The sequence below is a fragment of the Crocodylus siamensis genome, chromosome 4 (genome assembly GCF_052110815.1).
Source record: "Crocodylus siamensis isolate JL-2025a chromosome 4, ASM5211081v1, whole genome shotgun sequence".
NCBI lineage: Eukaryota > Metazoa > Chordata > Crocodylia > Crocodylidae > Crocodylus > Crocodylus siamensis.
The window spans coordinates 7,489,841-7,505,949 of record NC_143398.1 but is presented as its reverse complement, the minus strand read 5'-3'; the positions used below and the strand labels follow the sequence as shown (position 1 = coordinate 7,505,949).

General features: G+C 42.4%; 1 protein-coding gene across 1 annotated transcript in view; it reads left to right on the top strand.

Annotated features, from left to right (window-relative positions):
• The first annotated feature begins 323 nt into the window (after positions 1-323).
• MKLN1 (muskelin 1) overlaps positions 324-16,109 on the top strand; it is a 124,350-nt gene continuing 108,564 nt past the window's right edge. The window contains exons 1-3 of the mRNA XM_090041556.1: positions 324-393; positions 9,695-9,837; positions 11,825-11,913. Coding sequence (XP_089897682.1) covers positions 9,803-9,837; positions 11,825-11,913 — 124 coding nt within the window. The 5' untranslated portion in view covers positions 324-393; positions 9,695-9,802. The remainder of the gene's footprint in view (positions 394-9,694; positions 9,838-11,824; positions 11,914-16,109) is intronic.

The following is a 16,109-nucleotide window of genomic DNA, read 5'->3' as shown; positions in this document are numbered from 1 at the left end:
GCCCATTCCCCCCAGTTAAGAGTGCAGGCTGCAGTCCAGTAGGGAGGCAGGGCGGCATGGTGCGCCAGGCAGGGAGGTGGGCAGGAACCACTGTTTCTGAAGTTAGGGCAGGAAGGTTTTGGAGAAATTGCAGTTTGTGGCTCTTTTGTAACTAAATCTTTCTGTCAATGAAATTGATCATTTGATTTCTGGGTCTGTTATGAGGGCACAGTAGAGGGGATATATGCTGAGTGTCCATTGTTCATATGTTGGGAATTGGCCAAAATGTAGAATTTCGTTATTCAGCAGTTGTTTAAAATTTTTCCATGTTGTTTGCTTTTTAGAAATATTCTAGTGGACAAGCCTAATGATCAGTCCTCAAGGTGGTCTTCAGAAAGCAACTACCCTCCCCAGGTAAGATTTTTAACTTTGGCTAAGTATTCGGTGCTTTCGTAGTTTCCGGAGACAGGAAGTTTAAGCTCTGGTCCTTTAGGTATGAACTACTAATATTAACAAATGGGTTACTTGCTCAAATTTGTCAGCTGCAATAAGTCCTGGTGGCTTCCCAAAACGCTACTTCCTGTAGTTCTTCAATTTCTGCTTTTCTCAGGAGTCCTTTCCCTTATACCTGGTATTAGTGGTGGCGTATCCATGATGGTGCAGGGAATGTCTTCTTTTAGATTAAGATGTTGGATACATTTTTGGGCACTGCTCTTTTTCAGGTCATATAATTAAGGGAATTAAAAATTTATAGTCTGTTTTTCTTTTTCCTCCTGTTCTTTCTGTCCTTCTGGCAGCATATTGTTGTCTACCAGAAAGCACTCAGAAAGACCACACTAAGTCAGAATGTTTTTGACACTTTAGATTCCAATTCAAAATCTTTTGGGTTTATCACGTGAATTGTGTGTCGTGTTTGCTCAGTCGATAGTGCTAATATTGCATGGCACTTGAGTAGCATGGCACGCTGGTTGAAAATCACTCCTAGTCTTATTTGAGAGATTTTATGGTCACGACTATAGTTTCATAGATGTTGGGTTCGGAAGGGACCTATTAGATCATCGAGTACGACCCCCTGCCCTGGGCAGGAATGAGTGTTGGGGTCAGATGACCCTAGCCAGGTATCTGTCCAATCTCTTTTTAAACACCTCCAAGGAAGGAGACCACACCACCTCCCTTAGAAGCTTATTCCATATTTTGGCAACCCTGTAAAGAATTTGTTTCTAATGTCCAATCTGAATTTTGTTCTCTTCCCATTTTGTGGCCATTATTTCTAGTAACCCTGATAGATGCCCTGGTAAACATCATGTCCCCTATTTCTTGCTGCCCCCCCGCCCCAATAAATTTGTAGGCAGCCACGAGATCACCTCTCCACCTCCTCTTGGGAGACCTGAACCTCTTCAGCCTCCTCAATTGGTCCACATAGGGGTTTTCTGTAGGCCTTTTAACCAGACAAGTGGCCCTCGTCTGAAGTCTCTCCAGGCCATCCACATCCCTCCCGAAGTGCAGCGCCCAAAACTGGGCACAGTATTCCAGCTACAGCCTGACCAATGCCGCGCAGAGGGGAAGTATCACCTCCCTAAACCTGTTTGTGGTGCACCTACTTATGCAAGAAAGGGTGCGGTTAGCTTTACTTATTACCTCATCACACTGGATTAGTCATGTTCATTTTGGAGTTGACGACGACTCCGAGATCCCTTTCCGCGATCCCTTTCTGCGGTTGTGCTACTTAGAGTGGTCCCTCCCAGACTGTAGGAGTGTTGACTGTGTGTGTGTGTTGGACGACTATAAAGTCCCTTGAGTATAAGACTAGGGCTGTGTAATAGTAAGAAGTTTTATTTATTTATAAAATAGGTTAATAGTAAAATGTTTTAGATATCTATTTTATAAATAAATACAACTTCTTACTATTACACTGGCCTCGTTTTATACTTGAGGGACTTTACAGTCACGAATAGGTAGGTGGGTAGTTTGAAGTCCACTGTGTGTGTACATGGTGGACCTCAAAATATATAAATATAAATATTAATTATTTTTTTGCATCCAACTTGAATTCAGATGAGTGTTAGCATAAAGTTTAAGACCACAATGGCATTTTCCCCCTCTTTGCCTGCTAGTTCTCACAGTGGCAGTTCTTCTGCCCAAGTCGAGAGGAGGAGTTGCTAGAGAAACAGTGGGTGTACAGAGAATGATCGTACATGTTTGTTTTAATATAATTTAGTAAGCTGTACAGAAAAGACACCTCCTGTCCCCAGGTAGCCGCTAGGTAACTCCTTTTTAAATTTAGCCATGAAGTCAAAATCTGTCTCTTGTCTCTTTGGCTTTCTCTCTATGAGATCCGGATATCCTTCATGCAAAGTTGTCTTTCTGCAATTCTAGAAGGCAAAGAGGGAGGGCATGAAAGACTGAAGTGATTTTCAGCTTGTAACACAGAGGGTTTTTTATTATTCATTTTTTTTTTCTTCCGTTTTTAATACTTCTGCTTAAGTGGACAATTCTTGCCTCTCAAGATGACTTGAAGTGGATGTTGGCATGTTTTTACTTGGTGTGTCCTCTTAACTAGTTGGAATATTATTATAACGAAGATTAGTTTTGACTGATAACTAACTTTTTTAAAAAATGGAACCTTTATTAACTTCCACTAACCTTTTATATGTGGAAGTATTTCTTCTGAGGCTTAATTGAAAGCTAATTGTTTTTCTTTCCCCTTTTGGAAACAAGGATTTTCTGTGCGTTTTTTCTTTTGATGCCTAGTGTAGGAAATTGTCCTCTGGGGGTGAGGGAGGAGGCATTAGCAATCGGTTTGCCGGTATGCTCAATTCCGTGTGATTCACAAGATGTATAGTATATGTCCTATCGGCTTCAAATGGTGCATCTGAATCACAAATTCAATTTTTAGAAGAGGAATAATAACCTGCTATTTTGTGAAAGCAAGACAGATTGTGTTTGCCCACAGAAACTAACAAAGTAAACCTTATGTAGCTCAAAACCTTGTGTTGGTATTTATAAGATCAAATCATGTAAAATTTTGACTCTTGCTTAACACGTAGTATCTGTGGCTTTCCGAAGCTAATTGTGTTTATATACCTAATGTAACTGTCTTAATTTCTTATGGGCATTGCTCATGCATGTTCAACACATAAAGATTAAGTCTGAGGAAATAATGATTTCTCTGAGCTCTGGGAACTGAGAAACTTTGTGAGCCTGTAATTGTAAAGGCTAATACAATATGGACATATCCTGTTCTCCATCCATCAGCATCTATACTTCTTTTGGGGAATAAGTCTTTGGTCTACTGGAAAACTTCTGTTCACCTCCAAAGGATTCAAACTTTTACATTTATATATTACACATTTAACGTGGTCTTAAATAACTTTAGTAAGGTTACAGATGTGTTAAGCTATCTTTCTTTGAAATAGGGCAGAAGGCAGAGTAGGGTAGCACCTTAGAGATGAGCTGGATCTGAGATGTTAAGCTAACTTTTTATAGGCGATTAACTTATTTTGTCAGATGGTAGCATTTGACAAAATAAGTTGTTGGCTTTGAGAGCTCATGCTGCTGAATCATTCCCTGCTCTATCTTCTGCCATTAGTAAGGTTGTAAAGGAATGAGCTCAGAAATTAGGAAATGTGAGAATGAGGACTGTGCCATAATTGGCTTCCTTGTGTATGTGTATAATTGTCAAGTCTTGTATTATCACACACTTGCTTCTCTCCCATGCGTGTGCCTTTCTCCATTAGCTGTGTGAAAAGGCCATGAGGAAACCAGTGTTAATCTGCCTGGCAGAATGTAATAATGTGCAGTTAGAAAAAGGCACCGGGCCATCCAAGTAAAACAGAAGACATGCTCATTAATCAGGAACCCTCAATTCTGAGCCCTGAGTAAGGCTGATCCGATGTGATCTCCTATAAGGAGACCACCATAATGCATACGCACAACAATATTAAAGCGTTCCCCCTGCAACATTAAACTCTGCTGTATCATTTCCGAACTTTTGAGCGAGTGCATGACTAATGCTGCGATGGGTTGCTGGACTTGTATTTACTCATAAATGCGGATTTAGTAATGGCTTTACCTGGTGTTAAACATTCATTTCCTTCCTTTTTTCCTAGAAAGAAGAAATTATCCATAAGAATCCTTCTATACTAAACCCCCCAAAACAAAACAACCCCCCCCCGCCAAAAAAAACAAAACAAAAACCAACCAAACAAACCTACTGTGGCTGCTATATGCTGGGCCTGAGTAGAACAGGAAAAAAATTATAGATTTACAGAGTAGATGGAGGGTTCTTTTCAAGAAGTTGAAAGCAAAAGAAATTGAAAGTGGAAGTCTAAAAACTCAGCGTACAGGTAAAACATCTGAAATACTGTCCTGTGGATTATATGTAGTAAACGGGTTTCCAGCTATGTGGTTATGGTAGAGTTAAATGACTCGTGTGGCGTTGAGAGCCACGAGTTGAACATGAATGAGTGCCAGTGAAAGGAAATATGCATGACAGCTGTTTGTCCTGTTTGCGAAGCTAGATACCTTTCTTGATTCACTCTGGAAATAGAATGACCCAGAAATCGTATGTGCAATAATAAACCTGTTATGTAGTAGGCTGTTCAGGCAGAAGATGGCTTAGCCTCCCCTATTTTTATACTAGCTCTAAGTTTACAGAGGAAATGTAAGAAATCAAATTGATAGCATTGGAGACCCGACCTTTATTATAAAGAATTTTAATGGCTGTGGTTATCAGTCTGACTTGCCAGAATGTCTGCACAGTGATGCTAGTTCCTGTACATGATTCTGGGTATTAAGGTTTAAAATAAAGCAGGGGGTGTTTTGTTGTGGGGGTTTTGATTCAGTCTTTTATTACAAAAATAATCAGGTGGGTTTCTACACCTATAGCTGTAGCCCCTGACCTCCCAGATGTAGAAATAAAAGCCACTTTATGTGCATTATTTTGTACCCCACCCAACAAAATGCAGTCACCTCTGGGTTAACACAGGGCTGCTGTTTGAACAGCACTCAGTAAAGGCAAGAAAATTAGCACAGTGTGACAGTTTGTTAGTTTTGGAGGTACCGGTTTGGGGTATTAGGGTAAAAGTGTTCAATCATGTCATTATTGGTAGCTTTTATATTTGTTAAGTACATGAACTCTCAGTTTCAAAAGATGTTTGTGTCCCTGAGCATTCAAAACCAGTTTTGGTCTTCTGCCTTATCCCCGCTTTTTGTCTCCAAGATGAAGTGCAGAGTTAAAAACGGAAAAGGGTTGATCTAAACTGTAAAACCTAACTAGTAAAAGACAGCTGACAGTAAATTTTACCACCATCCACAAAAAAACCCAACAACCTAACAAAAAACAAACCCCAAAACATTTAGCACATGGTTATGGGCCAGACCTTCAAAAGAGGTCTGAGTGCAGCTCCCAACATCACACTTATAGCCTGATCAGCCTATAAAAAAATCAATGTAATAAGCTCTGAAGGTACTGCAGTAATATGTATGACTCTATTAAGCGCGCTCTCTCTCTCTCTCTCTCTCTCTCTTTCTCTCTTTTTTTTTTTTTCTCCTTTTCTGAATTTCAGTTTACTAGTGTGAAGAATGGTCCAGAGCTGCTGTCCTTTCAGGACTAATAATTTTTTCTGAACTCAGACTATGACACTAACACCCACGTTCAGGGTTTTGCATAATAGCTGCCAGTTGGTTTCCAAATACCATCTGTTTTTTTTTTTTTAGGGAACAAGCATTTAATATATACACAAACATTTGTAAACAAGATTTGGACTGGTTTTGAATAACTTCTATTTAATAAATCTATTGGGCATTCCGTCTATAGTTGTTTTTTATGCAGACTCCCCCCTTCTTTGGTATTATTATATAGCCTTCAGTAAAAGGGTTTTTCAGAACATATGGTTTTATGTTTGAGTGCAGGATTATCCAACTGACAGCCCCTGAAGGGGTAAAGGCCCTGGGCTCCTGGTCTGGGTGCTACTCCCCTCTTTGCTTTCTTGCTGCTGCTGCTGCCGCCAGAGTCCTCTAGCTTCTCCCTCCCTCCTCAAAACTTCTACAGCCTGCCACCACTCTGGGCAGTGGGGGAGCCCATGGGCGCAGGGGCTGGAGTGGCTGCACTTCACACTGCATCTGCGCATGGAGGGGGCCTATGCGATGCAGCATATCCGTGCAGTGGGGTGCAGGGTATGTCGGGGTCTGGTGCAAGGGTGGGGGTGCATGATGTGGCGGGTGGCAATGCAGCGCAGCAGGGATAGGGAGGTAAATGCCATTTAAAAAAAATCCGTTTAACCTCCTCCAATTGTATCGTTTAATTGGTTAACCAATAGCTCATACCTAGTTTAATGACCTCTGGCAGGAATGGCCCCAGCCTCTTATATCTTCACCATGTGCCTGGCAGTGTGCAGGCCCCAGGCTGCTGGCAACAAGCGTGGTCAAGCCAGTAGTCATACTGTGGAGCCGTGGCTTCTCCGTGTCCCCCCCAGGCAGGGGCTGGGGACCTCCTGGGGTTTGCCATGCCACTGAACTGGCCACCAGCCGCCAAGACCGTGTGGACCTGACTGCGTACCGGGGTCCCCACGGTAAGCATGCCACGTGCAGGCTTCCATGGGGAAGCCCTGAGAAGAGAAGGCTGATAGATGTCATCCTCAACTTTGAGGGACCTTTTGGGACCGGATCCTGCTGCCATAGGGAGGGAGCTGCCAGGCCCCCCACAGGGATGCGGCAGGGTCTTCCTGCCACAGGAGTGAAACTCCTGGCCATAGGGTGGTTCTGCCTGGGCACGGCGATGGGCTCCATGTTTCTCCTGCCATGCTTGTGCGGTCGTGGCCCACCATAGGACCAGGCATCTCATTGCTGCGGCAGAAAGGCCCCACCTGACTCCTGTGGGCGGCCCAGCATCTCCCTTCAATGGCAGCAGGACCCGGGCATGTGGTGGGGGTGAGGGGAAGCTGTGACTCTGCAGCCTGGCGGTGCATCCTAGTGGCTCAGGCATGCCCACTGCTTGCCAGGGGCCTGAGGCCCATGCAGTGTCAGGAGCACAGTGAGGGCAAGAGGGGCTGGGGCTGTTCTTGCTAGAGGTCACTGATGTTAAGTGGTGGAAATATAATTATTGTTTAACCATTTAACTATTTACATCCCTAACTGGGGGGGTGGGGCAGAGAGGTGGCAATTTGCATGATGTGTCTTGGAGCAGTGTATGCCCACGTGGTACGTGGTTGGGGAGCATGTGACCCCCAGCCACTCAGAAATTGGGCAGCCCCACTTCAGCACGTGCCAGTATGTCCTGTTTTCTTATGAAGTCTGCTTGCTTGGTGCCTACAGCATGACTTCACTGCATGGGTTTGTTTTACTTGGATCCTTTAGGGCTTGAGGAGTATGGCAGCTCTTTAGCTCTTTTGCAAACTCCTTGGGGAATCGCCACAGCAAAAGTATCTGTAAATCTTCTTAGCCAGCAGCCACTGCAGTCCAAAAAATGGCCAATTCAGTTTTCTGCTTTCAGTGACATTGGGAATCCGCAGCCTCTGTGCAAAGGGGGGGCAGAATCGAAACACCGGCTTTGTAGCAGGTGTGTGTCTAGCTTTTTCGGGGTTAGCCACTGAGTCCAGGCGTCTGTCTTGTGCTCTTCCATTTTACAGTGTTCCCCCTTTGAGGTTGGATGGCCTCTGCTCTCAGATGGTGAATGAATGCGTAGAAGCGGCAGGGCTGGTTTTGAAGTTGTGCAGAGGATGGCTATCTAAGCTATCTTGTAGCTTGTGTAGTCTGCACCTCTTGATGTGCAAGCCTTTCTAATTAAGTTGGTCTGTCTTCTACTGTGCACATATGCTGAATCCAGAGGATTCAGCTAAAATCTGTCTCCTTCCCATGGCTTTGTTTTTTATTTTAATGCCAAATCTAGATTCTTCACTGCAAGCTTGGGAGCTGAACTTTTGAATATGTGTGAAAGGTTTTATCTTAACCTTAGCATCAGGCTTGAAACCCTTTAAACTTCCTCAAGACAGTTTCAAATCCTAGTGAAGTTGATTCATCCCTTCACCTTTCCGAGGTAAAACTGTACAATAAGTAACTTTTGGCATTGGATCTTTGCAGAATCAAATTTAAGTTTTCTCTGTTGCTTAGGCACTGTAAAATCACATGGGACTTGGTGCTCTTGCACACAGCTTTCTACTTTTAGCTTGCCCTGTGCCACCTCCTTCAGCTTGCCCTCCATCCTTTCCATGCCTGAAGCAGTTAGTTTGCTTCAGTAGTGCTGTATCTGTAGTTGAAGGTGCTTAGGGATCTTTGACATGCAAATATACCAAATTTGCTTTTACTAGAAAGGGCTTTTATTGGAACCTGGCACTGAGAAGGCTTTGCAGAGAGCCCATAGTCTCTTGGGGGGGAAATGCCATGTCTTCAGCTTGCATCATGCCCAGGTTTTGCATATAACCCAGGTGCAATGGCTTGGTGCATTCTTTTATCCTTAATTACTAATTAACATCTTATGGCTTGACTTGGCGTATTGTTGTATTGCTTAATTGTTAAAATAGCTGAAAAATGCAAACTACAAGCTTTTTGTTTGTCTCCTCGGCATGCATTTCTCTTAGAGGCATTTATGCAGCATTTTTGTTGGCAAAAACCCTTACTTGACTTTTTTTTCTTTCTAAATTGGAATTGTGTATTGCAGTAACATCTAAAGGTCCTACCAGAATCCTGTTATGTTAAATGCTAGAAAATGCACAGTAAGAACCAGTCCCTGTCCTGAAAAGATTACAGTTGTTACCAAACAAACCAACCAGTTGATTAACCTGCTGTGATGTGACATTGGCTTGGTACAGGTATTAGGGAGTTGCAGCAAAAAGACAAGGCTGGATAGTGGTGAAGGATGAACCGTCTCTGGATGGGGTCATTCTAAATCAAGATTAAGGCATGTCTACAGGGCAGTTCTAGCAAGAACTAACATTGCAGCTACTTGTGCTGTACCTCCTTTGCAAATTGCCAAAAAGGCTGTTTTGAATCTACTTTAGGAAGCAGCTAGAAAACAACAAAATGTTGACCCCTTTCACGCTGTACATAGAGGGAGGTCTATACCCAGTAGGCAGTTGAAAGGAGTAGCTCACGCTCTGCAAGTCTCCCTGTAGCCTGGAAGCCCCCTTTCACTCCCCATAGATAATTAAATGACTGAGTCTTATTTGATGTATATAATATGCATTTGGTTCCCATGTTGTAAACCAAACTTTGCATGTTGTAGAAGATAACTTCCTTTGTCAAATCAGAGGTAAAGTGGTAGTCTTCAGGAGGAACTGCAAGTATGGCCCAGCCTGTCGCAGATGGGATTCAAATGCACTGCTAATGTGTGACTTGAAGCCGAACTAGAGCAGTCTTCTGGATGTGAAAAGACTCTCTTGGAGGGAACCTGTGTGGTTCAAGGGCTCTTCACCTAGATTAGGGTGGTTGGACCTGACTCTCTGTTTGGGTAGATTTCTTTAAAAGCAGTACTTCCTAATACTGCTGGGTTTTTTGGTTTTAACTGTGTTGGTCTAAGGACATGGTACGTCCTAATATGCATTCCAAGTTACCTTGGATATAAGTGGGAACAATATAATTTCGGGTGCCAAGTTAAATTGCTCTCCAGCTCTGATTTACCCTTTTTAAGGCTATAATGTTCTCCCTCCCCATATTCTCTAAAGCCTTTGCTTTAACACTTAGTCATTCTCACTTTTCTCCCCCCACCTTGTTTCTACAGTATTTGATACTGAAGCTTGAAAGACCTGCCATAGTCCAAAGTATCACATTTGGCAAATATGAGAAAACTCACGTTTGTAATTTAAAGAAGTTTAAAGTCTTCGGTGGGATGAATGAAGAAAATATGACAGACCTCTTATCCAGGTAAGAGATGCTTTCATCAAATATGTCAGTGTAAATCAGAGGCTAGACCAAAGCTAGACCAAAATGCACTTATTTTTCTTTGGTCCCAAATGGACTCACAGCTAACTGTGCAATAAAGCCTGCAAGTAGCTGCTCATGGGGTTCCAGGCCCTATGAAAATGACTGTAATAAGATAAAGGGCAGAGTATACATCCCAAAACTTGCTTCGGGAGACCTTCTGTACTTGCTGTACCCCCAAAGGATCTGTGAAGAGTGAACTCCTGGGAGCTTTGGAGGAGCTGGGAGCATGGTTTAAAATTCATCGTCTGAGATTTCTTTTTTCTGCCTGTTTTTAAGATGCAACCCACATTTGGTCTCCACTCATGGAAGGCTTTAGCGTAGCTCTGTAGCAGTATGAATAATAAATGTTTTAGTCTGCTTTGGTACAGAAGCACCATTACAACTGTACAGGTCTGAATTAGTTACCTGCTTTACTCTTTGATGGACAGATCAAAGGGCAGAATACAAAACTAAATTCTTTCTTTTGTTGTAATCTGTTTCTGTGGCCCAGTGATGCACGTTCAATGGAATATAGCCATTTGGCAATTTTAGGTTTTTATTTAGAGCTTCTGAATGCTCATTGAGATACGTTTTTGACAAGAAATGAGCAATCTCTTGCTTCATTTGAAAAGGACTCAGAAAAATGTTTAGGGTGTAGAGTGTAGCCAGTGTTGATTTGGAGGCTAGAAGGAAGAAGGCCCCTGGTGAGCATTGCTAATCTGTTGAATTGGTATATGTCTGTTGGCTCACTTTCTCAGTTACCCATCCCAGTGTGACAAATCTAGCGTAGATATCGTGCAAAACCATGCAGAGACTTGTAGCCTCTTGGGGGCTGGAAACCAAAGTAACTCTAGGTATGCCAATTTAGCAAATTTTAAATTGGTGCCACTTCAGTGCTAGAGTGGGGGGATTTGATGCAAGAGAAGTGATGAAATACTGTGTTTTCTTACATACCGCACACACCTTGTTTTGTGAAGGTAGAACACAGAAAAAGATTTTTCCAGACTCTTTCCTGTCGCAGCCTCGGCTCTCCATGGCTAAATGCTGACTGCATGCAGACGGGATAGAGTCCCATCGTTAGCATCATTCACCTTCCTACTGCAGTAGCATGGCTACGGATTTAACCTTTGTCACAGCTGCTGCCGAATTTGGCAGTGGCTGCAACAAGGGTTAAACCTGCAGCTGTGCAACTGTAGTAGGAGGATGAATTATGTTGATCATGGGACTCTACCCCACCCTTTGCATGCGTCTTGGAAGTGAGCAGAGCCCCCTGGAGCCGTTTTCAGCATCCCCATGCCTCCATTTTGTTGCAGAAATCATCTTCCCTGCTGAATACATACAGCCCAGTTTTGGAGGGCTATTTTTTTTTGGGTAGGGAGGAAGGTGCCTGTGGTATGCAAGTAAATACGGTACTTTACTATCTGCCAGTTCATCCAACTATGTTCAGATATTCAATTTTTAATGAAAAACATGTATTTTTTGGATGCTGTTGCCTTTTTTATACTTTGATAAAACTGGATTCAGTATATTTTAAAAACTGAAACCGAAAGGTAACAGTTGGCATCTTGCATAACACTTCATCTGAGGGTCAGCAAACCCAATTAATTCTTGTGAGGTAGTTGTAGCTCCGTCTTACAAAAGGGAAGGATGAGGTTGGTTGGTTGGTTTGTTTTAGGAGAAGTTAGCTGTCTGAGTCATGCAGCGAGTTGAGCACAGAGAAGCAGAATAGCTCTTCTAACTCAGATCTGTCCTCAGACAGTTAGACAATGCTGCGTCCAAGGGAGGTAAAATGGTGGCTAGTAATCCAGGCGTTGGTCCAGCATGCATACTTGCAATTCATAATAAAATGAGACGAGCATCACATGTCAGGCATGACCTAGATTTCGTTTACTAGCTAGTTCTAAAATACGAGGTAAGATTTAGTAACCTTATTTATTTTTTCCCACAGTGGCTTAAAGAATGATTATAACAAAGAAACATTCACCTTGAAGCATAAAATTGATGAACAGATGTTCCCCTGTCGATTCATTAAGATAGGTAAATGCATTTTTTCAGCATTCTGAGTAGAAAATAATCTCCTCTTATACTGGTGCCGGTCTTGGCACTTGTGGCTACGTTGTACTCAGGCAAAGTATCCAAAATAGCTGTTCCATTTCGTGATCTCTAGGCTGGTTAGACTGGAACACAGGGAAGCCCTGTTACCAGGGAATAATAGCGTGATATTTTAAATCCTATGGACTGAAAGCACAGTACAGTGAATTGAAGAAATGCAATTGTCTTAGCCAAGTAATATTGCTGGAGGAGCTATTTATGGTCACATAATAGGTTACTGTGCAAAGCTTTTAAAAACAAAACAATAAAAACCTCATATGCTGGTAAAAAGTTTCAGCACTGATTTGCCTTGGAGATTTAAAGAAAATGGTTAGCCTTGTTCCCAAAGCTAGCAGCACGGGTGCCAAACTGCATTGGCCTTTCTTGGCCCTTCCCCACCCCCTTCTCTTGCCTCTTTTGCCTTAACCACAACTATAAAGTAAGTACGTAAGGGCAAGGGGAGTTCAGTCCCCATGACGTACTGAGTCACTCTGGTGAGCCTGCCAAGAGGTTTGCCAGTTGTACTGTGGGTTTTTTCTTTTTCATTTTGGGGTGCGAGCATGAGTCAACTGGGAAGAAGACTTGAGTTGCTTCCTCCTTTCATGTAGCTGTACCCCACAACACACCAATTATCACACCACAACACTTGGCCACTGAGCTTGGCTGAACTTCATCTAATGATACGGAGGTTGAAGACTCCAGCTTTACTAACTTTGGGAGCTATCTAGTCCCTCCGGAGTAGTTGAAGAAATACTTGTTTGGTAGTAACTCTTCTTTGGTAGGAGAACTAGAAGAGATATTTCAGAAAAAATGAAGGAATGAGGCAGTTTTTTAATTTACAAAAGTTAAGCTTCCAAAGACAATTTTGGGTGTCTTATGTCCTGCAAGTAGAGTTCCTGCTCCTGTCTCGGCATGATGTGGCTGAGACTGTCTGGATGGAGCTTCTCTTGGAGTCCATTAGCAGCTTCTAACCCCCTCCAAGATGTCCCTGCACCAAGGGAAGTGAATGTTTTGAGAGGAGGGTGGGGAAAGGTGACAGTAACTCCTGTAAAAGTAGAAAATGTCTCATTTGTCATATTCTTTTACAATTTTTCTTGGCAATGCAATCTGCAAAACTTGAGTTTGAGATAGGTAAAGTAGCAGAAGAGTAAGTAAATAAAATAAGGTTGAACACCTTGGTAAAGCCGTTTTGGCCTTACGTGTGGTTAGACTTAACTATTTTAAGTTGCAGGACCCTGTTACCTTACTTCAGCCTGTGACTGGTTAGTGGATTTGGTAGCAAATACCTTTTAATAACCAAAAGGGGTAATATTTGCTTTTAAAAGTGTGTGTGTATGAACTGAAATATAAATACGATGTCCTAGTATTGTCATGTTATAAGACACGGTGGCATCTTTAGATGTGTTGGAACGATTTAGTGATGATTTATTGGGTCATGCTTATGTAGTTTTGCTATCAATTTGGAGGCTGTGATAGCCCAGTCACAAATGCACTAAGAGTGTCTACAAATTATCCAGAATGTGTGCATTTGCAGCTGCTTGTGTACTGGATGTATCCTTTTAGGGAGTGGCCATTTTGCATTTTTTAATATTTACCACCGTATGTGCTACACGGTGGTGTTAATAGCTATTGATATCAAACGTGAGAGTTTTTACTCTGGGCTGTCAGAGGATGCACTTGCACCTTGAGTTGTGTGGAGCAGTGCATTTGACAAAATTTAATTAAGATGAACAAAAGACTCTTCCAAATCTGTGTGTGGCGTGGGACCCTTGAATGGATGCAGTAGCTAGTATTCTGAATAGTAGAAAATGTTGACTCCAACAGTTTCAATATATCAACAAGGCTTTTCAAAGCAAGTTCAAGGCATCTCGTTCCATTTGAGATCTGTCATTCTCAGCCCCTATTTTCTGTAGTCTGCTGATGCTGAAGATCAAGGGCAAGATCCTGTTCCACCAAAGTGCCCATGTATGAACCTATTCCACCTGGATTGGGTCCCTGAAGAGCAGTGGATACACAAGGTGGATGGGTCCTCCTCCTTTTTTCATTTTTGTGTCTTAAGACTGTTATTCCCAAGTCATAAGGAAAGTAGGGGGAGGTTGGTGCCTTGGAGCCTGACTGGTTCCGGGGGGTGTGAGTTTGTAGGCCACAGCCTACCTTATTGGGTGCTGTGTTGTTCCCCCTTTTCCCCTGTTACAGTTAAGATGACGGTGTAATAAAAGTAGGTGCGTTAACTGGTTTTGGGGACTTGTGGGCTATTCCAATCCATTGCTGTCTAATGCATGGAGTAGGAACTAACCCCAGGTTTGAGACATTTTGCTACTTTGGCAACTTCAGATCAAAAATCGTTGAGCCGCATTTGAGCTATCTGCGTGCAGGGTGGATTATTTTGCCATTCAGAAAACTGCTTTTTTTTTAAAGATCTTTTTATGCTCAAATACACTTAGAGTTGGCTTTTACTTTTTTAAAATGGAAACTTGGATGTGCACATATACTGAATGTGTGCTTTGCTGTGGCTGAAAAAGCTGAACTTGAAAGGCTACAGCGGGCTCAGCAGCATTTTTGGGCAGAGTGCTAAAAACACTTGAAACCTCAACTTGTAAGATGTTGGCATGGCGGGAGAGCCATGAGTGGCCCAATCTTCATTGTAAAGGCAAAATGCCTTCCCATGCCATGCTCCGGCATGTGTGCTGGGGGTTGCCTGCCCCTGGGCTATAGGTATCCAAAATTATGCCTAGAGCATATGCCCTTACATATACAGCACTTAGGGTCTGATTTTACCTTTCTTTCCATTCTCCCTCCCTCAGCATTTGCGCAGAGTATGTTGAGCAGGTATAGCGTGATAGGGATATCCAGCCTCAAAACACTTGAAGTTGCTTTTTTTGATACTGAGCAGTGTATCTGGTCTTTAATCTTTCTGATTACTGCTCAACATCTCTTTTGCCCTGGTAATACTTTAAATTTAGCTCTTACTTAGTTCAGTGGTAAATATAATTGATGTCACTGTTACACCATTAATTCCAACTGGAAATGAGTGCACTATGGTGGTGTTGCATGGCTTCTGTAAGAAGAAAGTAGATCGTGCTTGTGCTGTTCTGATTTGAAGCTCAGTTTTGCATCCTCTTTATTCCTCCCATCCAAAGTCTGTGCCAGGAAAAACTTGTGCATCAACTGATTAATTCAAGGACTGATAGTGACTGGAAGGGCGTAGCTAGAAGTTATGTGAAGATTACCAATACTGCAATGGGATCCTCACAAATATCAAGTAAAGATCCTCTGTTTCTGCATTTCCCACATCAGCCTTTGCACTGTGTTTATTTTTGACATCTGTTCATTAGTTCTGATTTGAGATGGGGCTGTCATTTAAACTCCCTATTTTTAGTACTGTAATTTCTTGAAACTGATCTTCTGGTATGAATTTCTTAATGTTGCAATCTCCCTACCCAATCAAGCAGTTAAAAAATAAAAAATCCAAACTACTTGGATGAGGATGTGAAGCCTCAGTGTTTTGAGCACTGGTCTTCCCAGGGGGAATTTGGCTAGCACCTTGGGGTTGATGCTTTTATTCTGAAGAGTGCAATAGCAATACTTGCTGCAACTGGTGAGATGCAATTTATATCACAAAAAATGATGAAATTCTACCTTTGCTCACTAATGTGATGAATGGGACGGGAGTCCTCTTTCTCCGGTATGTCTACACCGTTCAGATAAGCACAGAAGAGGTGGTATATAGCACAGAGTCCTCTGTCTTAGCTCATACTTGTTAATGCGCTGAGTTCTGCGTACCTACAGCATTATGTTTTATGTGTATTGGATCTGCCTACAGACCTTTTGTTTTGGAGGTAGTACCTGAGATGCCTCAGATTTTATAACAAACGACTTTTTGTCACCTTGTTGCTTTTAATTTTTAAAGGAACATTTGTTAAAATTAGTCAAAATAGTTTAGGCCCTTAAGCAGTTTTGTTGTAGCTGTAAAACTAAGAAGCTCGAAAAATAAGAACATGGAATAAGGAAATAACCGGTGCAGTGCTTCACATGTCCTAAAGGGAAGTTTTTTGGGTCAATCCTTTTAAGCTTCCTCTATACTTGTGGGCTTGAGCATAGCATCATGGTTCACCTGCAGCTGCAGCAGTTCTCCAAATGAG